At 50.1% G+C, this 18,782-nt stretch overlaps 1 protein-coding gene across 9 annotated transcripts in view; it reads right to left on the bottom strand.

The window, feature by feature from the left end:
* Positions 1-18,782, bottom strand: part of Ift172 (intraflagellar transport 172) — a 35,333-nt gene that overhangs the window by 510 nt on the left and 16,041 nt on the right. For 6 of the 9 annotated variants that reach the window (XM_087216514.1, XM_087216517.1, XM_087216513.1 and 3 more), the window contains 30 exons: positions 15,612-15,748; positions 15,275-15,382; positions 13,598-13,682; positions 12,639-12,731; positions 11,814-11,891; positions 11,340-11,588; positions 11,091-11,169; positions 10,758-10,878; positions 10,340-10,484; positions 9,754-9,843; positions 9,074-9,171; positions 8,791-8,926; positions 8,594-8,710; positions 8,121-8,263; positions 7,425-7,518; positions 7,234-7,298; positions 6,858-7,038; positions 6,525-6,643; positions 6,280-6,409; positions 3,942-4,040; positions 3,653-3,762; positions 3,460-3,523; positions 3,164-3,250; positions 2,783-2,899; positions 2,122-2,232; positions 1,820-1,939; positions 935-1,030; positions 669-728; positions 501-599; positions 92-245 (listed from right to left, as the gene is read on the bottom strand). In XM_087216514.1, the coding sequence (XP_087072640.1) occupies positions 92-245; positions 501-599; positions 669-728; positions 935-1,030; positions 1,820-1,939; positions 2,122-2,232; positions 2,783-2,899; positions 3,164-3,250; positions 3,460-3,523; positions 3,653-3,762; positions 3,942-4,040; positions 6,280-6,409; positions 6,525-6,643; positions 6,858-7,038; positions 7,234-7,298; positions 7,425-7,518; positions 8,121-8,263; positions 8,594-8,710; positions 8,791-8,926; positions 9,074-9,171; positions 9,754-9,843; positions 10,340-10,484; positions 10,758-10,878; positions 11,091-11,169; positions 11,340-11,588; positions 11,814-11,891; positions 12,639-12,731; positions 13,598-13,682; positions 15,275-15,382; positions 15,612-15,748 (3,385 nt within the window). The remainder of the gene's footprint in view (positions 1-91; positions 246-500; positions 600-668; positions 729-934; positions 1,031-1,819; positions 1,940-2,121; positions 2,233-2,782; positions 2,900-3,163; positions 3,251-3,459; positions 3,524-3,652; positions 3,763-3,941; positions 4,041-6,279; positions 6,410-6,524; positions 6,644-6,857; positions 7,039-7,233; positions 7,299-7,424; positions 7,519-8,120; positions 8,264-8,593; positions 8,711-8,790; positions 8,927-9,073; positions 9,172-9,753; positions 9,844-10,339; positions 10,485-10,757; positions 10,879-11,090; positions 11,170-11,339; positions 11,589-11,813; positions 11,892-12,638; positions 12,732-13,597; positions 13,683-15,274; positions 15,383-15,611; positions 15,749-18,782) is intronic. The other 3 variants (XM_087216515.1, XM_087216511.1, XM_087216512.1) reach the window with 2 other exon arrangements.

Here is an 18,782-nt window from a genome sequence, read left to right as displayed (position 1 = left end):
CTAAATCACCATGAAGGGAAGTTTCTTGATCCTGCTGTGTTCCCCTCCAGTTCCACCTGCCACGGGATGTGGGTGCTGCGGGGTTTCGTACCTGTAATGAGGCAGGGCAGTGCCCGAACTCCAGTGCTAACTGCCACCAGGGAAGCCTCATAGGTGCCACGCTCATCCTGAGGCAGAACCTGCTCCAGCCGCTGGTCCATGGAGACTGTGAGGACCCAGTCTCGAATCTCCTCTCGCTGGGCCTCCTGGGAAGCACAGAGGGAGCAGTGTCGTCACACAGGGCAGGGCAGGGCTGGGCACCGCAGGTGGGGAGGGAGTTTGCTAAGCCCTCATCCTGTACACTAGCTTTCAGCCATGATGATCACTTTGCACTGGGGCAAACAGTCACTGCTTCGATTTCACTTAAGCAGTAGTGAGGCCCCAGGAAAGATGGCAGCCCAAACTCTCTTCCCAAAGCACTCCCTCTGGTGAGGCCTTGCTGTTCAACCCCGCACACTTACGGGTACGTGCTGCTGGGCTGGGAGTGACACCTCAAAGGGAATGTCTGTACCCTGAAAATCCGAGTGGTCAAGGGCATCCAGGGTACCTTCTTCAATTGCCTGCAGCAGAGTGGATAATCATGAGATGGGCACAGCCTGTGACAGGCCAAACCTAACCTCTCTACTCACATCGGTCAGATCCAAAAAGCGGTTGAGGAAGATGAAGGCCATGTTCTCCCAGCCGACAGCCTGCAACACAGAAAAGTTCCAAATGCGGGTGCGCAAGCTGAGCTTGGTGCTACTTCTCCAGGTGGCAGGGAGAAAACCAGGCACAGACACAGGACAGTTTCATCTTCCATAACATCAGCCCCACAATCAGCTTTGCTCCAGGGATATTCCCTGTCTTCCAACTGCATTTCCGGATCTCTTAGCCCCACCCTTCCTGTTGAACTCACCTTGGCGGCAGTGCCTGCTTCATAGAAGGCCTTGTCTGCAGGTAGTAGCTGGGTGTGACGCAAGAGTGAAACAGAAAGTCTGGCAGCCACAGTTTCCTGAGAATTAAAGGTAAAGCTTTATGATCTTGGCATTACAGTCACTGAGCTACCAGACCAATGATTCTCCAATGAAGGCAGCGCAGAACTAGGAAACCAACAATCAGTATTAAACTGGTGTGTGTCAGGGGGGGTCCATGCCTGTAATCCCAGCAACTGGGAGGCTGAGGCAGCAGGATGTAAGTTTCAGCCCACCCTGGGCAATTTAGTGAGACCCTGTCTCAAAAAAAAAAAAAAAAAAAAATAGAGGACCGGGGATTTAGCTCAGTACCAAAAAAAAGAAATCATGGGACTCAAATGTTCAAAAATTATGAGGCAGGGCTGAGGATGTGGCTTAGTGTACAGCACTGGGCTAACATATGCAAGGCCCTGGGTTCAATCATCAGCACTGTAAAAAAAAAAAGTAAAAATAAACTAAACATAAGAAGGTGCCGGAGCTGTGTGGACAGAGACTCAGATGGTCAAGGCAAGCTGCACATGGTGGTGCACACCTATAATCCCAGCACTCAAGAGGGAGAGGCAGGAAGATCACAAGTTCAGGGCTAGCCTGGGCTAAAATAGTGCAACCCGGTCTCAAAAAACAAAAACAAAATAAAACAAAAACGTTCAAAGCAATATGGGAAGAAAACCTGTCTCAGCAAGGGCTGAAGCCTGATTTAGACTGACGAAAAGCGCAGCAGTCCAAAAGCCTAAACCCAACAGCCCAGAACTTGGATTCCTTCAACCTCAAGTCTGTAGGTACCCAGTACCCAGCACCCTGCAGCTCATCGCACCCCCCTGGCATCTCACCAGCTGTGTGACACTCTGGGCTGCAGAGCGAGTGGCATAGTAATGAGCAATCAGCAGCATGGTCTCGAACTCCTCATGGGCAGCAGAGTTTGCTTCACTGGACTTCACTAGGTTTTCACACTAGAGAAGGACGAGAACACATCCTGGCTCAGAGGTCAGAGGAGGCCAGGGCCAGGGAGTGGGCACTGATGGCCACTGGACACAGGCAGGGAGACGTGTCTGTGGGCCAAGGCTCAGGGCATGAGAGGAGGGAGGGGAAGGGGCAGCACAGGAACCCTTTCCTGGCAGGCCAGCCTCCTCACCAGATTGAAGAGCACATCCCGAAGATCCGCCCAGCTGTGATAGGCCTCGGCACTGTTGGTCCCTGGAGAGCTGACCATGTCACTGAAGATCCGTTTGTAGATATTGAAGTTCTAGAGACAGGGGTGGGGGATCTGGGTGAAGGGCTTAAGCCGAAGTGAGTCAGTGGATGTGGGGTCAAAGGGAGGAGAAACAGGCTATGTGTGTAGGAGTCGGAGCAATGACAAAGTGCTGGTTATTTTTACTTGATTTAGTTTTGATTATTTTTAGAGAAGAGAAAAGAGTGAGAAAATAATCTGACTGGATGATACTTTGGGAGTGGGGGCAAATGTATGGGTGTGAACGCTGGCACAGTGTTAATGGGCTGATACTTCAGAGAGCTGTGATTTTCTCATAGGAGAGCAGTTTGTTCTCTAGAGAAAGCTGTTAAGGCCCTTGAGGGGTGTGCGGATTCTTCTCTGGAAGACAGGTCCCTAGGTATCAGCCGGGAGCGTAGGTATTTCTTCAAATGGTAATCCTTCTAGAGAGGCTGGGTGGGGACATGGGCATGAGGCTGTCCAGGGACAGAGTCCTTCAGGACAATCCCTCAAGGGATGGGGAGCTCCAGAGGAGGAAGAAAGAATTCCCTGGTGGAAACATTCACGCCAAGCAGAAGACTGGTACCTGTGGGTTAGCAGGGGCTCCGTGTTGCACGTAGAGGGCCAGTGCCTGGGCATAGCCACCCTCTCGGATCAGGTGAGTAGCATACAGAGCCACGTACTTGTGCAGAATCTTGTAGTTCTGTGGGGTGGGGAGGAAAAGCTTGGCACAGGTAGGGGTTTGGAGGACCAGGTCATGGGGGAGGGTGGTGACTTGAGGCCATGGGTGTGATTCGGAGGCAAGGGCATGGGAGACCCCAATTTCAGAGGGTGGAAAGCTGAGCTCTGGTGCTTATTAGGGGTCTCTGGGGGCTGGGACTTGGTTGGGGTGAGAGAGGCAGCTCTGGAGCAGTGGGGGAATCAGGGGAAAGTGTACAGAGGGCATGGGAGTGGGAGAGAGCAGTACCTGATTGGTAGCTGTTTCAATGCACTTGTCCCACTGGCCCTGCTCCGCATATAGGTCCAAAGCAGCTACCACGTCCACGCCCACCAGCTATGGATTGACGGAAAAGACAGCTCAAGAGGAGAGAGATGACCCACAGGCGGAGAGAGGGAGAGAACCTACTACCGCTCTCTGCGTTCTGCTTTTACTGTTTTTGTTGTTTTGTGGTGCTAGGGATCCCACAAGCTAAGCAAGTACTGCCACTGAGCTACACCCAGGCTTCTCCCTGCATTCTGCTTCCCACTAACTGCGAGTCTCACCGAGTCCACTTTGCCCTGGCTCTTGAGGAAACCCTTATAATGCTGGTCCACGTAGTCTTCATACCTGTGAAGAAGCACAGAGAGCTCTAGCTTTGTGGTTTAGGGGTGCTGTACTTTCCCCATAAGAACTTTCTCTCAGTCTTTACAAAAGAAGTCAAAGAGGATGTCCCAGGGAGAGGAGTCATAACCTTACCGAGGATCTAACTCCTTAGCCACACGCTTGGCCTTGTTCCACTCTTCACCCTCAATAAAAGCATCAATCGCTTCCTTGACAAGGTCCAGGTTCAGATAGAGCTCAGCAGCCTGCACATGGGACAACCACGTGGAGACCATCTTTCCCTCGACTGCCTAAGTCTCCCCTCGGTAAGCTCTCCTCTCTGTCTCCCCAGAGCACTGCCACCTCACACACCTTTTGGGTGTGATGTCATCACCCAACCCATCTGAGTGCAATCTTGTCTTTTCAGTCCCAGCACCCTACTTACTGCACTGTGCTTTCCAATTCCAGTCAGCTGGGGTCCTACAGCCCGAACTACTTCCAGACTGCGCTGGGGAGGCAGAAACTTGATGGAGAGCTCAGCCGCCTGGGTGGGTGAACAGAAGATGGAAATGAATAGGGAGGACAAATAAAGCTAGAGCCCCTCAGCCAGACCCATATGATACCTTTTCCCTCCAGATGACAACCTTCTCTCTCGTGCTGTCCTCCACCTTCCTGGGCAAAGCCTGGCTCATGGTCCATCGAAACCTTTAGCTGACCAGCAGTAGACCTATCTGTTCTGCTCGGCTCGCTCGCTCTAACCCTTTCAGACACTTTGCACTGTCTGAAAGCCCTTTATCATTCCACCCGTGACAAACTGGTTTCTCAAGTCCTCGGTCACAAATAGAATCTTGGTAGCACAGCATAGAGAAAGAATCCCTGGAATGAGGGGTCTGGGGCATTCTGCAATAATTTGTGTTAGGCTTTTATGAGCCTCAGTTTCTTTATTCATACACAGTAAATTCTGAAGATAGTAAAACAAAAAAGAATGGCAAATATCTCCATAATGTTAAGCTTAATTCGTATGTTAAAATATTTCAGATGTAGTAGATTAAATAAAATATATTACAATTATTTTTACCTGTTTCTCTGTACTTTTTTAGCATGGCTACTAGAAAATTTAAACTACATATGTGGCATACATTCATGGCTTGCATTGTTTCTAGTGCACGGTGCTGGTCTAGGTGATTTTGCCAGTTCCTTTCAACTCTTGAAACTGTCATTCTAGGAACCCACGCCCTGTATAAAATCACTGTTTCCACTGTGATGCTGACATCCTCACTGGATTTCAATTTCCATGATCCATTTTAGCTATAGTCCATGCTAATTCTCCTGTACTGTCCTGCGCCTGTTAGTGCTCCCTTTCTTGGTTTGCCAAACCCTTCAAAGCTTAAAGCATGCTCCTGCCAATCTTCTGGCTAATCTGAAGAAAGTGCAGTCATGTATGGACTCCAGTCAACAGCGATCCAGAGTAAAACACTGATTAATAAATTAATAAATACTGATTTTTTGTTTGTTTGTTTTTCTTTTTCTTTTTCTTTTTTTGGTACCGGGGATTGAACTTGGGACCTTGCGCTTACAAGGCAGGCGCCAGAACCACTGAGCTAAATCCCTGGCCCTTACTGATTAAAATCAGCTAGAATCTCATGCCAGATCAGCTCTTCTTTCTACTTTCTTTGTCCCAGCTCCTAGGGGCTATTCTGTGATGAGCCCTGAGGCCTAAGGCACATCTTGCAGGGCTATCATCACACCAACATTTAGTTTAGAGGGCTGGTGCGTTTCATCTCATCAGGATGCTCAACAGCACACTTCACTCTATCTGAGGTACAGCATTTAAATAAACTGCGCAGCATCCCAACTGCAGAGGCATTGAAAGGTGAATATGTATATATGACAGTCAACTTGACCAGGATATATGGCATCCAGATGGTTGGTCAAACATTATTTTGGATATTTGCAATAGTGTTTTTGGATGGGGCTAACATTTAAATTGTAAAGCAGTTTGACCTCCCTAATGTGAATGGACTTCATCCAATCAGGTGAAGGCCTGAATAGAACAAAAAGGCTAGCCCTTCCTGAAGAGAGAATTCTTTCTTCCTGAATGCCTTTGAACGGGGACGTTGTTTTCCTGCCATAAACTCTTCCTGGGTCTAAAGCTTGCTGGCCTTCAAACAGGAACTACCCATCAGCTCTCCGGCGCTGCAGGTTGTGCGACTAGCCCACTTCTATAACTGTGTGAGCCAATTCTTACCTCACACCTGCCTACACACACTCTATACACACAGTCCCCACTGGTTCCACTTCTCTGGCTAAGACAGTTTGTCTTAGAAGCAGTGAAGCACACTGGCCTGGCTTCATCTGCTGGAGGTTTCTTTTCGGGTGGGTGGAGGAAGAGCAGCCCATTCTTGCGTTACGGCCTCCATCTGGCCACCTGGCCCTTGTCTGAGGCCTTGCTCCTTCCTCACAGCCTTCCTGACCCTCCAGCCTGTGGAGACCTCACCCTTCTTTGAATGAAATCATATACTTCAGTCTTTACTCAGATACAACATTAATCAACCAAGCCGCATGTTACTCTAACATCCCCTAAACTCTGGCCATCGGGGCTCTGTCTTACGTCCCCTTTTATAGACCTCATAGGGTCTATAGGTTCTGCCTGTAGCACACAGCAGGCTCTCAATAGATACCTATTACTCGACTGGAAACAAAGACACAGGAGGATAAAGATGAACGTCTGAGAAGGGAAGCTCGGCCTGAGGAAGGAGGGCCGGGAAGTCTGGTGCCCTCACCTTCATCCAGCACCTCTCCACCGGGCTGCTGCTTCCAGAGCCCTGCACCTTGAGGTAGCAGTCCACCGCACGGCCATACTCTCCAGCCTGCTCCCACTGCCGAGCTTGTTCCACGAGCCCCTCCGCACCCCTGTGGGGATGAGTGTATTCATGACCAGGAACAGGGAGAGGAGTGTGGCCCAGCTGTGCACACTGGGTGACACAGGCCCGCCCTGCCGACACTCCCAGGGGCCCTGGCTTCATACCTGCCCCCCTTCTTGGTGGCTTCCCGCTCGTACTCTTCCTGTAGGGCTTCCAGCTGGCCAGGCACATAGTCCTTGCAGATCCGCAGAGCGTCACTCCACAGTCCAGCCTCCTGCTCAGACTGCCAAGTGTCAGGAGGCCAGAGGGAGGCGTGGAAGCTTCCCACTGCCACAGAGGTTCCGCTGGCCACTGGCTCCGGGCTCCTGGGGACTCTGCTCCTTCCTCTTGCCTGTCCTCTCCCCTCCCCCAGCCACCTCAGCACGAGGGATGAGCACGGTGCTCTGCGGCTTCGCATGTGCTCACTCTCCCCTCATGGGCTCAAATTCAGTGCCCACCTTATAATAACTGAGCGCTATGCCTGGCCTCTGGGCCCGAAGCAGCAGCCCTTCTGCTTTCTGAAAGTCCTTCTCCTCCAAGGCCCCTCGGGCCTGTCCCACAAGCACCTCGGCGACACTGTCAGGGTCATGGGCCTCGGCCACACGCTGAGCTGCCTCCCAATCCTGGTTGTGGACAAACCTGCCCCAGAGGGTGACACAGAGGAAGCTCTGAGTACAGGACTGAGGCCTCACCATGGAGACAGACAGACAGACACGGAACGGGGCAGGGAAGTCAGATTTATGGACACTAGGTTTGAATGAGGTGAAGACGACCACGGAAGATCCCAGGGCTGTGCCTGGGAGGACAGGATAAGGGACTGACGGGGTGACTCACATGAGGACTGCCTCCTTGGGTTTTCCAGCTCTGATGAACTCAGCTTCAGCCTCTTCAAATCTACCCTTCATGGAGAGAAAGGGAGACAATCATGAGAGCCCGGCTGGCCTCACAGGCAGCGGAAGCAGGGCTTTGACACCAGGCAGCAGTGAGCAGGGGATGGAACGGAAGGGTCCAAGTCACGTCCATACCTCGTCCTCCAGGTACATAGCATATCTGAGATGAATCTCAGGAGTTTTGTGCTTGAGGGCCAGGCGACAGAGTTCAAAAGCAAATTCAAAGGAGCTGAAACGGGAGGTTTGCCTACTTAATATTTACAGAATGCAAGAGAAGACAGAGAACGGACTGAGGGGAGGGAAGGGGCAGATTTAAAGATGGCAGAAGAGACGGAGCAGCAAGGGAGATGTAAAGGAAGACAGGCGGGCAGTCTGCTATCATTACAGCCCTGTGACCGGGGCCAGAGACAGCTGGCCACCACCCTGCCTCCCCTGGAGCCAGCAGGAGAGCTTCTGTGCTCCCACACCTCCCCCTGCGCCCCGGCTCTCCAAAGATGAGCAAGACTGCTCTCGACATCTGAGTCTGCTCCTGGCCTTCCTAACATCTGCTTAAGAGCTCATTTTGCGTTTAACAAAATCGCACTTCCGCCTCCCAGAAGTACGTCACTGCTTAGTGCATCCCAGCTTTACAGTTGTTCCTGCTCTGCCCTTCCGCTCAGAGCCGGAGAAGTACCGCCATCTGAGCCCTGACAAGGGGAGCAGTTACTGAATCGTGCTGCTCTGTCTTCTCCTCCCAAGGGTCTCTCTCTCTCGCTGCATTTCTTCATGCTTGCTTTGGGTTTTGGACATGTTTCTCATACAGGGGCCCATGGAGAAGGTATTAGGCCTCACCAGTTTTCGGCAGCATGGTCAATAGCGGCTTCCAGGAGTCCCAGCTTGTGAAGCAGTCTCACTGCAGCCTCTCCTCCCAGGCTCTTTGCCCACAGGTAGGCCACGTGCTTATGGGCATTCGCTCCTCCATGAGTCTTGGCCACCTGTAGAGCAAAACCACTGAATAATCCTCCACTGCAGAGTTGCTCCCTTCCATCTCTGCCCTCACGGTCCCAGCTGTGATGCAGATCAGGTGGCCAAGTGTCACGGTCTCTTAACTTAGGCTGATGTACACAGGGAGCAAGGACCAGCTTCAGGAAGTCCGCAAACCCTTAAAATTACAAATTAAAGTTTGTGCACATGGGTGTGAACATATTTCTAACGAGAGAGACTGGTTTGCATTGCATTTCAAAGATGGTCTGCCCCGTTTAGAATTAGTCACACGAGAGTGGGAAAGGACCGCTGGAACCCCAGAGTGGCCCTGGACCCCTTACCCGGTAGGCCTCTTCCCAAAGCCCGCTGGACCGGTACATATTTACTGTTGCCTTCCACTCCTGGGCCTCGAGGTAGTGATACTCTGCCTCCTGCAGTCGGCCTTCAGCCTCCAGCTCCTGCAGGAAGGGGGTCCGGATGGAGATGGGGAGAGGAAGCCTGGTGGGCAAAGAGCGGGCAGGGCCGGGAGGGGGCTCACCTTGCCCAGGTGGAGGTGCGTGTCACTGCGTAGATCTGGGTGGTGCTTTCCTACCAGCCGGATCATGTCATCATACAACTTGTGCTTTTTGAACATGGTGATGGCAAGATCAGGCTCTTCCACTGTCACATAGAGCCTGGGGATAGCAGAGACCCGGGGCTTCGTACAGCTAGAGCCCTGCTGCCATGGCATCTGGGCAGGGGGATGCATCTTCTGATGCCACCCTTCCTCCCAGCTCTGATGCCTCACCTGCCTCCACGCCTCCTCTGAGGCCACAGCTCACCTTTCAGCCTCGCGGTACTTGCCCTGCCTCTCCATTTCCTGGGCCTGAGTGATGTACAGCACTGACACATCTTCTGGTCGCATGCATTTCATCGCCAGCTGTGCAGAGACACGAGGTACCAATTCACAGGGGAGGCAGGGCCTCAGGGGAACCTGTCTGTTCAGGAACTGCAACTCACCCACAAGTCACGGGACGCTGGTTACTGCCACTCTACTAGTCAGATCAGGGAATTACAAATCCAGCAGGACCACAGGCAGCCCACAGTATGCTAAGGCAGGAGGGCATGTGGGGCCTGTGCTCGGGGCAGGCGCACCCATTACCATGCTCCTGCTACGCTCACTGCACTCAGGGATGGAGTGGTGAGAACAAAGTTACCAAGTAACCAGAAGCTTGGGAATGGTAGTTCAGATTGCTCAGCCCCCAAACCCATCTGCCCTCTTCAGACTTAAAGGCTCAGGGCCAGAGGCCTTTCCTCATCTCATCTTTCCCTGTGATGAGGGATCAGTTACTGGGAATCGAACTCAGGACCTTATGCTTGCCAGGCAGGTGCAGTGCTACTGAGCTACATCCCCGGCCCGTTTGGTTACTTTCACAGCTTTCAGGGAAGTCAGTGAAGGAGGGAGGTCAGAGGCCGAGGAATAAGGCAGAGTTCTGCAGCAAGGACTCCACCCATTTGCTACCTTGTGTGCTTGCTCCCAGTGGCCAGCCTGGGTGTACATGTCTATAGCATCTTTGATCCGGTCTCCCTTAATGTAGAGCTCCTCGGCAATCTGGAGTTGACGAGAGGGAGACACAAAGGCTCAGAGCAACAGAATTACAGCAGCTTGCAGGAGGAAGGAACAAACCCCAGCTGGGATGGTGGACAGCCTGGGAGGAAGAGATGGGTATCGGTGAATAACACCTACACTGTTTATAGCAAAGACCAGCTCAAAGCAGTATGGGGCAACATGACAGAATTTTTAAGGCCCTCGTATTTGTGCAGAACAAGGCAGTTCTACATGGAAGTTATGATAGAGTCATCCATGAAGAATCACTGGAGCTGGCACAGGAAGACAGCTAGAGATCACGTTATAATCTGGGGTTGGGGTGTCTGTGTCACACAGGGATGAAACCAGGGCAGTAGGCCCTTTCCTCCTATTCACAGCGGTACTGCTGTTTGGGCCTGGCCAAGAAGCATTTGGTGAGCTGGCCCCACTTCCTGTTGTGGGTGCTCTCCTCACACCCTGCTCTGCATTGCCTCATGCTGCAGAAGGGCTTCTTCCTCACCTCATACTCCTGCAGAGACGCATAGTGTTGGGCCACTCGAGGATAGTATTTGGATGCAGTGTTCCGGTCCTGTAGATCTAAGATATAAATTGCCTTCTTCCACTGGCGGGCACCCAGGGCAGCCTCAATTGCCTTAATGGAGCACCTGGCAGTGTTGGGAAAGATATAAATACGCATGAGGAAAGAGGATGAGTGGAAGAAACTCCTCATCCACACTTTAGCTTAAGTTTTTATTTTTTTGCTGAGCTGGAGATCAAACCAGGGCTTCGTGTGTACCAGGCCAGTGCTCTAGCATGGAGCACTCGCTCCTGGGGCCCCGCCTATAGTCTGAGATCTCTTCTTTCAGACTTGGTGTCTTCCCTTGCCCACCACCTCTCACTTCTCTCCCAAATCTCCACTCACTCCCATGCTGCCATACCTGGCTTCGATGTAATGATTAATGGCGGCATCAAGCTGCTTCTGCTGCACCAAGTGGTCCCCCCATGCCTCCTCCAGTCTCACCACCTCCATGGGGAAGGCCGATCGAGCCAGCTCTACAGCTGCCAGGGACAGAGAAGGTACTGGGCTCGGAATCCAGGCACGGGACTCAGGACAATGGAACCAGGAAATGAAGCATGGAGAATAGATGAGAAGTGGAGGAACGGAAGAACACTCAAGCCAGTCAACTGGAATACATGTCCCGCAAGAGGCGCCAGGGACTGGATGGGCAAAAGTGCACGATAGTAAAGGACGGCTTGTGGGTGGCTAGTACCTTTCATGAATGCGTTGCCTTTACAATAGCACTCAAGGGCCCGCTGTGGATTTCTAATCTTCTCAAAGAGGTCACCTGCCTGTTAACACATATATACAATGAAACTGCTACAACACAAGGAATCGAGAATCAGCTCCAGGAAGAAGGAATGTCAGCAGTCAGGGAGGCCTATGCACCCCAGGATTCCCCTGGATGGGAGAGGGGACGGAGCCCTGGAGACGAGGGTTGGGGAAACCAAGCCAGCCGTACCCTCTCGTGGAGGTCCCCCTGGATGAGGGCCGTGGTGATGTGCTCCACCAGCTCTGTGGTGGCCAGCAGCTCCTCTCGGGTCAGCACCAGGCGAGCCGCTTTGGCGGGAAGCCCAGCTTTGAGGTACAGGCTGATGGCTGCCAGCCCATCCCCTTGGCTCTCCTGAAGTTCACCTGCTCGCTCCTCTTGCTGCGTGTCCATCAGCCACTGGTAGTAATCCCGGCGCAGCTTCTCCAGGGCTGGATGTCCCTGCACATGCAGAGGAGCCCGGCATCAGAGCCCTCCTTGTCCTGCTTTCCGTGCTTCTCCAGTCCCTCTGTAACAGTGCAAATCCTCCCAGGTCACCGTATCCCAACTCCTTATCCTCTCAGACCCCCAAACTTATCCTGCTTCCAATAGCTTTCCTGACAAAAGCAGTTTTCCGAAATCAGTGGAACCAGATTCTCAAGAGTCTGAAGAAGACACATCCTGTACCTTGGCCTCAGCCACAGCGATACACTCGTCCCAACGGTGTAGCTCTTGGTACATGTTCATAGCCTCCTCAACAGCATTCTAGGGAAATCAGGCAGGAGAAAAGAAGAGGGAAGACATGAGGATCAAAAGTCAGCACGCCCTGTTCAGCACGGCTGCAACGCCAGGCCATGGGGACCAAGCACCTCGCCCCTCATCCTTTAACTGCTGCACACACCTCACTCTATATCTGTCTCTGACTCCGTCTCTTTGGTGGTCCTGGGGGCAAACCCAGGGCCTCGTGCATGCTAGGCACATGCTCTACCACCGAGCCACAACTCCAGCCCACAGGTGGATTTGCATGAAAACTGAAAGAAACTTAAGTTTCAGGGCTCCTCATGTGCACAAACCTTTCAACAGGGCTCTTCAGGCTGAATAAGTTTTGGGACCCACAAAATACGGACGGAACTCATGTGCAAGAATTACCAAAACAAGGGCCAGGAGTGGTGGTGGGTGCCTGTAACCCCAACACTCAGGAGGCTGAGGTGGGAGACTGCTGTGACTTTGAGGCCAGCCTGGGCTACACAGTGAGTTCAAGGCCAGCCTGAACTACATGGTGAGACTGTCTCCAAAAGAAAGGAAGAGGATATTAAAGCCCAAAGGGGAAGTCTTACCTAAAGACTAGCACAAGAGAGGAAATTAAGGAAGGAGCTAAGTGAACTCTAACCCTTTCCAGAAGTTCTCCCTCAAGCCTTCGGAAGTCCAGTGGACTGAGCTCTTTCCTCCTGAGTTTGCCTCCCTCCCCACCCCGATCCTCTATTCTATCCTGTCTCTCTGTTCCCCTTTTACCTGTTCCAAGAAGATCATTTCAGCCAGTTTGTAGTTCTTCTCCAGCATGGCCAGACGTGCTCGGACCTGATAGAAGTCTGTTCCTTCTCCACCCTGCAGGGAAAAATGAGGCTCAGGTCTACATAAGCTGGGATAGGCAGGCCAGAAGGTCAGGGACAGCTAACAGACTGGAAAAGCTGAAAACCTTCCAGGGGTTTAGAGGCCTGAGGATTCACAAGCAATTCCAAAATGGTCCACCTTGAGGGTAGAGGAGGGGTGGGGAGTGTAGAAGAAACTAGGGATGCCTGGAAAGCTAGGAATCGTGGGGCTGAATACTAAGAGAAAAAGACTTAAAATGTGTTATGCTGTCTAATGGATAAAGAAGATGTGGGTTTTTTAGACAGTGGAGTACCACTCTGCCATAAAGAAGGATGAGTTTCAGACATTTATAGCTAAACGGATGGACCTTGAGACCATACCTCAAGTGAAATAAATTGGACACACGTGTTTAAATACCATATTGTTTCTCTGGTATGAGAAACTGAAAGTGGAAATGAGGACTAAAATGTATAATAGATATTGGGAAATGGGAAGAAAATGTTCAAATGGGATGGGAACAAGGGGGCGGGGAGAAAGGAAGGAAGGGATAAGAAAAAAAGTGAAAATAGAAGGAAAAATGGAAATACAGCTTTTGTATATAAGGATGGAAGGGGGCTTGAGGGGAGGGGGGAGAGGAAGACGCGGGATCTATCAGGTAGAGGTGCAGATTCCCTGTGATGAGCGTTGACATTATGTATGCCTAAAAGGCACCAATAAACGTTCTGCTATAAAAAAAGATGTGTTATGTGCATGTACCAACTCCCCATGATGAATGTAAAAGCTGTGTACTGCAAACGTACTAACATAGATATTTTTACTCCTTAAAAAATACTAAGAAAAATCTTAGCTTGGGAGATTGAATGAACCAAAATGATACTTGCAAATTCCCAGGACACCTGATCTGCGATCTCATTGGTCTCATGCAGGAATCGAGCTTTTGCCACATGACCCAAAGCAGAAAAGCACCTATAGTGTGGAGGGAATGACATCAAAAGTAATATTATTACAGGCACATTATTAAGTCACTGATTCAGCAAACATACAGTGTGCACTGTTAGAGGTCAAGTACTGTTCTCGTCACTGGAGGCCCGACAGGGAATAAGGAAGATGCAAGTCTTGCCCTCAGGGAACTTCCATCCCAGTGGAGACAAACTAATAGTAAACAAATTAATAAAGATGAAGGCTAGGGATTTAGCTCAGTGGTTTCGCTGCCTGCTTCGCAAGTGCAAGGACCCGAGATCAATCCCTGGCACCAAAAAAAAAAAAAAAAAAGATGAGTTGGGAGAACAAAAGTGAAATACAGCAGGGTGATACTCATCAGTAATGGAGGGATCCATTTAAATTAGAGTTGGAGAAGGCCTCTTTGAGGCACCAGTGTTTGAGCTGAGGCCTGACCATGACAAAGAGCCAGTGGTGATGTGATGATGCAGGAGTCCTTCCAGGAAGGGAGAGGCTCAAGGCACGCAGTAAGAATAAGCCTAGTGTGCTCAAAGGGCCAAGAGGACGCCCGTGTGGTTGGAGACTATGGACAGGTGGGTAACTGGCATGGGAAGGTGGCAGAGGACACAGGCCACCCCAAGGAGTCTGGGCCTTTACTAAGTGTAACAGTAAGCTACTAGAAGGTTCTGAGCATAAACGTGACACAATCTGTGTTTCTAAAAAATGACCTCATCTGCTATGGTGTGGATGGAGTGCAGGAGTACAAGACTGGTACCAAGGCTAGGGATGGAGCTCGGTGGTGGGGCATCTGCCTGGCGTGTGCAAGGCTATGGGTTCCATACCCAGCACCGTAAAAACAGAAGACAAGACCGGAACAGTGGGGCTAATTAAGAGGCTTCACAAGAGCGCAGGGAGGGGACGGCATGATCCATGCTAAGGGGGAGACGTTGGGTGGGACCGGCATGAGATGTGGGATACACTAGAAGACAGTCCCCGGGACCTGCTGGGAGTCTGTGGGGGGGGCAAGGGAAAAAGAGCTCAGGGCCAGCTCCTCCTCGCCAGACAGCAGCAGCGCGCACTGCCTCAGCACTGGAAAGTCACATGCTCTTGGCACAGATTCTCCAACTTGTCTTCACTATCGCTACCACTGCCCCTCTTCTCTACCATCCTACGAGTCAATACCATTATTATCTGACCTGTATGTGCAAAAGCACAAGGCCGAGCTTTAGGAAGGGCTCTAAGCTCTCTAAGGTCATCCAGGTTTGCAATGTGAACTAAGGTTTGAAGTCAAGGTATCTGGAGTCCTAGCTTCATCCTACTAACTCTACTCTTGCACCACACCCAGAAGAGACTCGCTGGTGTATGGGCTGAGGGCTATGAGGTTAAAAACTCTTAAGGGGCATGCACCTAGGTGCAAGAAGGGGAAGCAGAAATGATACGAGACACCATAATCTGGGATGGATCTTTATCTGGGATAAGGACACCAGGGAAGGGCTCTCACACTTGTTGGCAGTGGAAGGAAAGCAGGCCCCAAACACTGGGCAGGAGCAGCCCACAGGTGAGCTGGCCTGGGGCAGCCCCGACAGCTGCTGAGCACCTCAGGTCTGCACCTGCCTCACCTCTCAGCTATGTGGAGCTGCCTTGCCTCCAGCGCCAGTTTACTCAAGGTTTTCCACATAGCCTCTGTTTCGGGGGTCATCTGTAGGGTCTCCAAGAAGACTGTTGCTCTGGAGAGGGAAGAAAGCAAAGCACAGAGTGAGGGCAGGAACCAGAAGACACAGGTTAATCTGTCCTGGGCAGGGGATGGGAGGGGCTGGGCAATTATTTGCCCACTTTGTTTAGTCTCCTCCCTGCAGTGCTCCGCCCTGATTAGATGTGGCCAGCTTCACAGCCATCCCAGCTGCCCCTCTCAGGCGCGGCCTCCCGCTGCTGCACCAGTTAGCAGCAGCCTCTCACCGGGTGTAGTTGCCGTCATCGATGGCTGTTCCAAACTCAATGAGGCCCTCATCCAGCGTGCAGGCAACGGTGGTCACACCTTCTGTCACCATCACCTGGGTCTTTCCCCCGCTGCGCTCCAGACCTATGACGTCACCCTGTAACAGTTCATTCCCCGGCCCGCCCAATTCCAGGTTAGCATGTCCACCGAGTCAGCTGCAGAACAGACTCACCCTCACCCAGCCACGGTGCTCACACTCATGTTTCCCTAACATTTTCATTCTTCTCCAGCAGAGAAGTGCATCGTATCTATGGCAATATCCTATCCTTAAAGTACACTCGGGATGGCGCAGGTGCCTGAGGTATGTTGACAAAGTGTGGCATCTACTTCTTCCAGCAGTAACAAAAGTGGGTATACTCAGGGTTCTTCTGTTAAAAACAACTTGAATCTGAGCTGAGCTCACCTGAAAACACTGTCAGTGTTTCCAACCCATCCCTCTCAGAAAAAGATCAGACAGAAGGAAAAAACTCAGTAAGCTAAAATCTGGGCAGGAAAAATGGCAATGAGCAAGTGGGAAAGGTACAGCTGCTCTGAAGGCAAACACAGTACAGAAGAAACCTTAAGCTTTGAGCAGGATGGCGAGGTTGAATCTGAAAATCTCTAATTAAACCCAAGGTCCATTTTCCAGAGAAGAGAATAGAAGCAAGTGGTACAGATCATTAACATGCCTGATTCCTGCAGAAGCAAACACAAATATCTGTGGTGGAAAACACGTCTGTTTTAGGTTTTCAAGATTTCAAAATATTACATCCAAAATAACATGAGCTTGGGTCAGGAATGTAGCTCAGTGGCGCCATACCTGCCTGGCAAGCACAAGGTCCTGAGTTCAATTCCCAGTACCGGAAAAAACAAACGAACAACAACAACAAGAAAACCACATGAGGTCACAGTAACAAAAACCAAAACTTAACAAACCACTTCATGAAAGAGTAAATAGTAACTATAAAAACAGATTTAGACCTTCAAGAATTTCAGAAATAAGAATAAGTTACGAGTTTGATCCCTGGTGCCGCAAAAAAAAGAAAAAAAAGAAAAATTTGTAAGAGTAAGTTATGGTTAATGCATTGGAATTTTAAAAATAATCATTATGTGATATAACATAATCATGTATGAAATACTTAAAGACCTAAAAGATGAAATGGAAGGGCTAGGAGTGTAGCTCAGTGGTAGAGCCCATGCCTAGCATCTGTAGGTCCCTGGGTTTGAGCCCTAGCACTGCCCCCCATAACGTATCTATAAATACACACAGATGGCTGGGCATGGTGGCATGTGTCTGTGGTCCTAGCTACTTGGGAAGAAAAGGTGGGAGGATGACTTGAGCCCAGGAGTTTGAGGCCAGCCTGGGCAGCATAGCGAAATCTGAGAGAGAGAGACACAGACACAAAGAGAGACACATGCAGAGAGACAAAAAATCACAGAGGCAGAGACAGACAGAGATTTGCATCTAGAGACACTGTAATGAACCTTCAAAACATTTAAGAACTGGGTGTGGTGTTCCAGCACTCTGGAGACTGAGGCAGAACAATCTCCATGTGTTCGAGGCCAGATTTTTTTTTTTAAAGCAACCAAAGAAAAAAGAGAGATCAAAGGCTGCTAATAAATTGCTCAGAGTAACAGTGAAAGTCAATTGCTGGGATAACATTTACAAAAGGCTGAGAAAAGTTAACTGTCAATCTAGAATTGGGTACTGAGTCCAAAAGCTTAATAAAAATGTTTTCAGATAATTAAAAAGATAGCTTACCATCTTCCACTGAGGAGGCCTTTTTTTCCCTTTGTGGTACTAAGGATTGAACCCAGGGCCTTGTCCATGCTAACCAAATGCTCCACCACTGAGCTACATGTCTCAGCTCTATTTTGTTTTATTTATATTTTATTTTAATTAATTAATTAATTAATTTAGGTACCAGGGATCAAACTCGGGTCCTTGCGCTTGCACAGCAGGCGGCAAAACCACTGAGCTAAATCCTCAGCCCCATTTTGTTTCATTTTTTGATACAAGGTCTTGCCAAGTTGCCCAGGCTGGCGTTGAACTTATGATCCTGCTGTGTCAGCTCCCAAGCAGCTGAGATTATAGGCATGTGCCACTGGGCCCAGATAGAGAGACTTTCAATAAAGAAATTTCTAAGTGTTATTCTTCAAACCAAAGAAAAATAATTCTAGAGGTGAGACTAGCACTGCAAAAAGAAAAGGTGAAAAAAGAAATAGGTAAGTCTAAATGATGTTTGTATAAAATACTAATGTCCAACTTAGGGACCTAAAAAGGTTAGCTCTCTCAGTAGGTTGAGGTAGGATCACTGTGAGTTCAAGGCAAGCCTGAGCTACACAGTGAGACCCTGTCTCAGAAAAAACAAGAAAGAGAGAGAGAGAGAGAGAGAGAGAGAGAGAGAGAGAGAAAGAAGGGGGGGAGGGAGGGAAGGAGGGAGGGAGGGACAAGAAAGAGAGAGAAGCACAACAATGGCAAAGGGAGTTGAGCAAAGTTTAAGGATTGTCTTTGTATCATTTTCAGGGAAGACAAAGTAAAATGGTGATTTTCTTGAAACTTTAAGTACCCGTTAAACTTCCAAAGGTAACCTCCTCAGAAATAGGATGTATAGTATAACTTCTAAATGTGGAAAAAGGTATTTTTAAACAACAAATAAAGGGGGCCGGGGATTTAGCTCAGTGGTTTCGCTGCCTGCTGCGCAAGCACAAGGACCCAAGTTCGATCCCTGGTTCCAAAAAAAACCCAAACAAATAAAGTTTAGACCTCAGTCTAAAATGAGGCAAGAAAGGAGAAAAAAGAAGAGTATTAAAAACATAAAAAAACACACCAGGGCTGAGGGAATGGTTCAATGCACGAGTACTTGCCTAGCATGCACGAAGCCCTGGGTTCAAGTCCCAGCACCACACACACACAAAGGCATCAGGTCTATCCACACACACACCCATCACTAGCCTAACACAGGGCCCATATCTCTTCTCTGCTCTCATAGACTCCTCCCAGATTTTAGAAGATTACTATCAGGATCTGCCTTTTAGCAACAGAAAGAATGCCACTTTATGACTTGGTGAAGTCCCAGGGCCACTGCAATGGAGTCCCCTCCTCTAGTGGTCTAACACAATGTCAGGAATCTGAACAAAGATGGTTGTGG

The sequence above is a fragment of the Heterocephalus glaber genome, unplaced genomic scaffold, assembly GCF_053883595.1.
Source record: "Heterocephalus glaber isolate CG9 unplaced genomic scaffold, H.glaber_assembly_v1.0 deba00001457, whole genome shotgun sequence".
NCBI lineage: Eukaryota > Metazoa > Chordata > Mammalia > Rodentia > Bathyergidae > Heterocephalus > Heterocephalus glaber.
The sequence above is the reverse complement of the archived record's forward strand: the minus strand, read 5'-3'. Positions and strand labels throughout refer to the sequence as shown.